The 4,603-nt window shown below is 48.3% G+C and overlaps 1 protein-coding gene across 1 annotated transcript; it reads right to left on the reverse strand.

Annotated features, from left to right (window-relative positions):
• Positions 1-1,151: 1,151 nt before the first annotated feature.
• Positions 1,152-4,042, reverse strand: LOC131243809 (L-type lectin-domain containing receptor kinase S.4-like). Its single transcript, XM_058243398.1, has one exon. The coding sequence runs from the start codon at positions 3,813-3,815 to the stop codon at positions 1,758-1,760; it is 2,058 nt and encodes a 685-aa protein (XP_058099381.1). The 5' UTR covers positions 3,816-4,042; the 3' UTR covers positions 1,152-1,757.
• Positions 4,043-4,603: the final 561 nt, after the last annotated feature.

A 4,603-nucleotide genomic window follows, 5' to 3' on the forward strand; every position in this document is an offset into this window, starting at 1 on the left:
GCATGCATGTCAGTCCAAACCCTGCAAATTGCAGTAACATTGTGGAACGGAGAATAAGCTAAAAATAGCACCGACTGGATAATCCTAACCGTTAAAATCGCTGTCCATCCAATGAAAAGAAAAACATGATAGATGGTTCCGGTTGATGTAAATATAAGACACTTGTACAGTACATCAGTTGGCACGTGAATGAATGCGACCAGAGTTTGAAAAGGAAGTGCAAGTACAGTAGTTTGGACCAGCAGCATCAAGCAATGAAGACTCCCATCATTTCCATGGTACGTACGTGGAATGTTGGATCATCTACATTGTTCATTTGGGAAATGGTCTTCAATGATCACCGACTGCACTAGGTGGGGCCAACCCTGATTTTTGTGAGGAATCCAGCCGGTTCATCCGTTTTTCCAGCTCATGTTAGGATTGATCTGCCTTATTTTTTGCTTGCAAAACCCATACAAGGGGTGGATTCCCCACAAACATCACAGTTGGCCCCAACTAGCTTCCGCAGTAGGAACTTCCTGCTGCTGGGGTCGCAGGCAATCCGCGTCCGTTCGCCTTGGACAGTTATTGGTTGATCTGAACCGTACGTCCAATCAACAGTAGTTTTTTTTAAAAAAAATTACCATCATCGACCATAGATTTGCAAGATCCGGCTTCAAAGTCAGAATTGTCAAACAGAGCCATCTTCTCTCCCTAAACAAGTCAATGTGGAGGGTACCAATTGGACGGTCCATAATGATTGATGTTGGCCTTGCGGTGCATATGTACATTCTTTTATATATATATAGAGAGAGAGAGAGAGAGAGAGAGAGAGAGAGAGAGAGGTGTGCACAAGTCGAGCCCACCAGCTGACCCTGGCTTGAGAGATTCGATCAGTAACTTTAGCCAATTCCATCTTAGCTACCCTACGTGGCATTTCTCTAGGCATATGCTATCCACCTTCAATTTCTTCAATTTCTCATGGAATGTAAAACAACAACATTAGTTTAGAGGTATTTCATCAAACACTTGTATGTAGTGCAAAAATTTAATGGGCAGCATAAAATTTAGATACAAGAGTATTTGTTTTATATATATACCTTTCTTGCCACTGGCGGGCACTTTGTTGAGTCATTTCATCGAACACTCACCGAGCAACATCAATATCAAAATAACCGAGTCACCTAACTGGTTCAATCTGAGTTTGATCCGAGTTGAGCAGAGTTCGCATCTTGACTAAGCATGAATTAAGTTTCGAACCGAGTTGAATGGAACTTTTCTGAATCCAGTCGAGCCTCCCAACTGAGCTTAAGTCGGCTCGTGTACAGCTCTGTGCACGAAACTGACAAACCCCCTTCTGAAAAAAAAAAATTCCCGGAACGCCTCAAAATTGATGACAATTAAATAAAAGTTATCGTACATCAAATAAAGCCCTTAAAGCCCACAATACCATAATCACTCGCTAATAAAAAAAATTTACAATACAAGCACACGAGAGAATCTAAATAAACAGCATTCCCACGTGCCTAGTAGCACATGTGGGGAAGATCCAGATCGTTCGTCCATGGCGCCCCACCCCACCATGCATCTACCTCATCCCGAAAAATCCACCTAGGCCGTCAATGCGTACAAATGAAATGCACATTTTGGAGAGAAAATTGGCCTACTCTCCACCTTCAAACTAAGAAAGCAGCCAACCCCATGATCGCACCGATCAACGTGGCCCATTGGCCGAACGGCCCGATCTGATCCGATCAGATCCATGTATGCCCCCACCTTCACTCCACCCCTGCTCTACCATACAACAGAGATATAGGCGACAATGTGGCCTGGGCCTGGGACTCCGCCTCGCCGCTGATCATACAGGAATAATCCTCCTCAGCCTTCTCCATCGAAGACGACGGATACGAATGCACGAAATCATCGAACCCCATACTCTTCCCTTCATCATAATCCAACGGTTGATCTCTGACCACGTCTAGTGGGCCACCTTCCCCATCCAAGTACCTGACCACATCCCTCATAGTGGGCCTTTCAGTAGCCGCAGGGTGTGAACACACCAACCCCAGTTTCAAAACCATCTCCACCTCTTCCGCATTATAATCACCACCCATCCTACTGTCCACCACATCCAAGATCATCCCCGCCCTCCATTTCTCCCACACCCAATCAACCAACAGCATTTCCTCCGGCATGGCTTTCGCTTCGATGGGCCGCCGACCGCAGGCAACCTCTAAAAGCACCGCACCATAAGCGAACACGTCAGTCGCCGTCGTGCCCTTGCCCGTTCGAGTCAGCTCCGGCGCAAGATAGCCGAGCGTCCCTACCACGTGGGTAGTGCCCGGGTTGGACCCGTGCTCGTACAATCGGGCCAGCCCGAAATCGCCCAATCGACCGTTCATCTCGCCATCGAGCAGCACGTTACTGGCCTTTACATCGCGATGGACCACGATCTGCTCCCATTCCTCGTGCAAGTACAGCAGTCCGCTGGCCACGCCTCGCAAGATCTTATAACGTTGGTTCCAGCTCAAGATCGATTTGGGGTTGTCGAATATGTACCGATCCAAGCTTCCATTGCACATGAAATCGTACACCAGCATCAGATCGCTCCGTCTCCGGCACCATCCCTGCAACTGGACTAGATTCCGATGCCTCAGCCGTCCGATGCTGGCGATCTCGGCCACGAATTCCCGAATCCCCTGCTTGGATTCGTGTGAAATCCGCTTCACAGCGACCTGGGTCTTCGTTTTCGGTAACGTTCCTTTGTAGACCCGACCGAATCCGCCAAACCCGAGCAGCTCCTTCTCGCGGAATCCTTTGGTGGCTTTCTTCAGCTCCTTGTAGGAGAATCGGTGCGGGCCGTACTCGAGCTCCCACGGCTCGATCACGTCAGCGTTTTTGATCTTCCGGAAGAGGTAGATTGCCACCGACACCGAAACTGTCAAGAGAATTACCGCAGAAACAGAGACGCCGATCACCAGTGCGATATTCTTCTTCTTCGGGTGGGGCAGAGAAGGGAGCGATGAGAGATCGAGCGATCGGGCGATTCCCTCCATCTTGAAGCTCCATCCGAAGATGTAATGCGAGCTGGCGAGCAAACCCGTCGATGCAGAGAACCCAACATACATCGAATCCTTCAGAAATGGGGATAGATCGACGGGAAATGTTAAAATCGGCAATTTGGGTTTTTGCGAGAAGGGCGAGATCGTCACATTCAGGACTTTCCCCACTCCGTCATAGTCGATCCAGGCCTGAATTGTCATGCCGCTCTTCAAGGTGATGGTCTGCTTCGCGCCGCTGTCATCGTAGTAGGCTGCGGTGACAGAGGCGTTCGATGTCATGCTGTTGATGTCGACGCCAATGTGGTTGTCGTTGATGTCGCCGAACTCGAAGTCCTGGACGGTGTCGAATTCGATGGCGAAGATGTGGTTGGAGAAGTTGCCGATATCGCTGGAGTTGAGAAGGCCGAGGTACTGGCTGGGAAGCGCCGTGAGTACGGTGGATGGTGCGATCGTGAAGGCAAGGCCATGGCCTCCGAGCTTTGGGTATTCGGGGACGATGGCGAAAGCGAAAGCTGTGGAGAAGGATAAGGCCGAGGAGGATGTGGATTTCTTGAATTGGATTGGGGTGGGGTAGAAGGCATGGCCCATCAGACGGCTGGTATCGTTCGTGAGGCGGATGATGCCGTTGGATTGGATCTCCGCCACACCGTTGAGGGTTAGGTTGTCGGCGTCTGAGAATCCGCTGTAGTAGAATTCCGTGGATTGAGAGAAGATGGGAATAGTGAAGAGAAAAAGGGATAGAAGAACGGAGAGGAAATTGACGGTTTTGGACATTGGATTTGGTGAGCTTTTCGAAAGAGCGGGAGAGAATTCGTGGGGTATTTGTGGGATCTTGCTTCAATGAAGGGTGGGGAAGCCAGTGAGAGAGAGACAGGGAGAGATTCTGTAAGAGGTGACTGTGGGTATGTATAGCAGGTGGAGTTATTTGATACACTGGCTGCGTATGACATTTCATACGCAGGCACCTAGAAAAAGTATACGTGGAATATATGAACGAGAATGGAGCTGTCTCAATTGCGTAACCCAGTGCTGCTCGCAAATAAGTCACCTTACAAAAAATTAGGTTTATGAGGAATTGACATTTGTTTGTTGAAGTAAGATCTTTTCTTTTTTAACCGTCCAATAAATATCCACCAATCTGATAGTCAAATGAGCTTATTTTCTGATCCATGATACATCTGATCTGGTTCCCAGAATTTAGACGGTCTCATTTTAATTATCTGTATTCCTTGCATGTCATACATCACACTCCGCCAGTGTATCAAAGTTTTTCTTTAAAAAGAGACGTGCAAGAGTAGCTATCTGAATCCTACTCGCGCAGCACGCGCTGTCCACGCTGACTTGGGAGATGTGTGCGAGATCAGGATCGTTCGTCTGATGTGAGTTAGTGTTTTTGTTCAATGCCCCGAAATTAAGGGCAGTATGGTTAGCAAGTGGGCCACATTATACGAAAGGAATGGACGATTCTCCTTTCAAAATACACAATCGGCCTACCTAATGAGTGGATAGCCTGTTTTTAAAGGGAGCAGATTAGGTGCGGCCCCGACCTTCCCAACACGTGT

Source organism: Magnolia sinica, chromosome 4 (genome assembly GCF_029962835.1).
Source record: "Magnolia sinica isolate HGM2019 chromosome 4, MsV1, whole genome shotgun sequence".
NCBI classification, from domain to species: domain Eukaryota; kingdom Viridiplantae; phylum Streptophyta; class Magnoliopsida; order Magnoliales; family Magnoliaceae; genus Magnolia; species Magnolia sinica.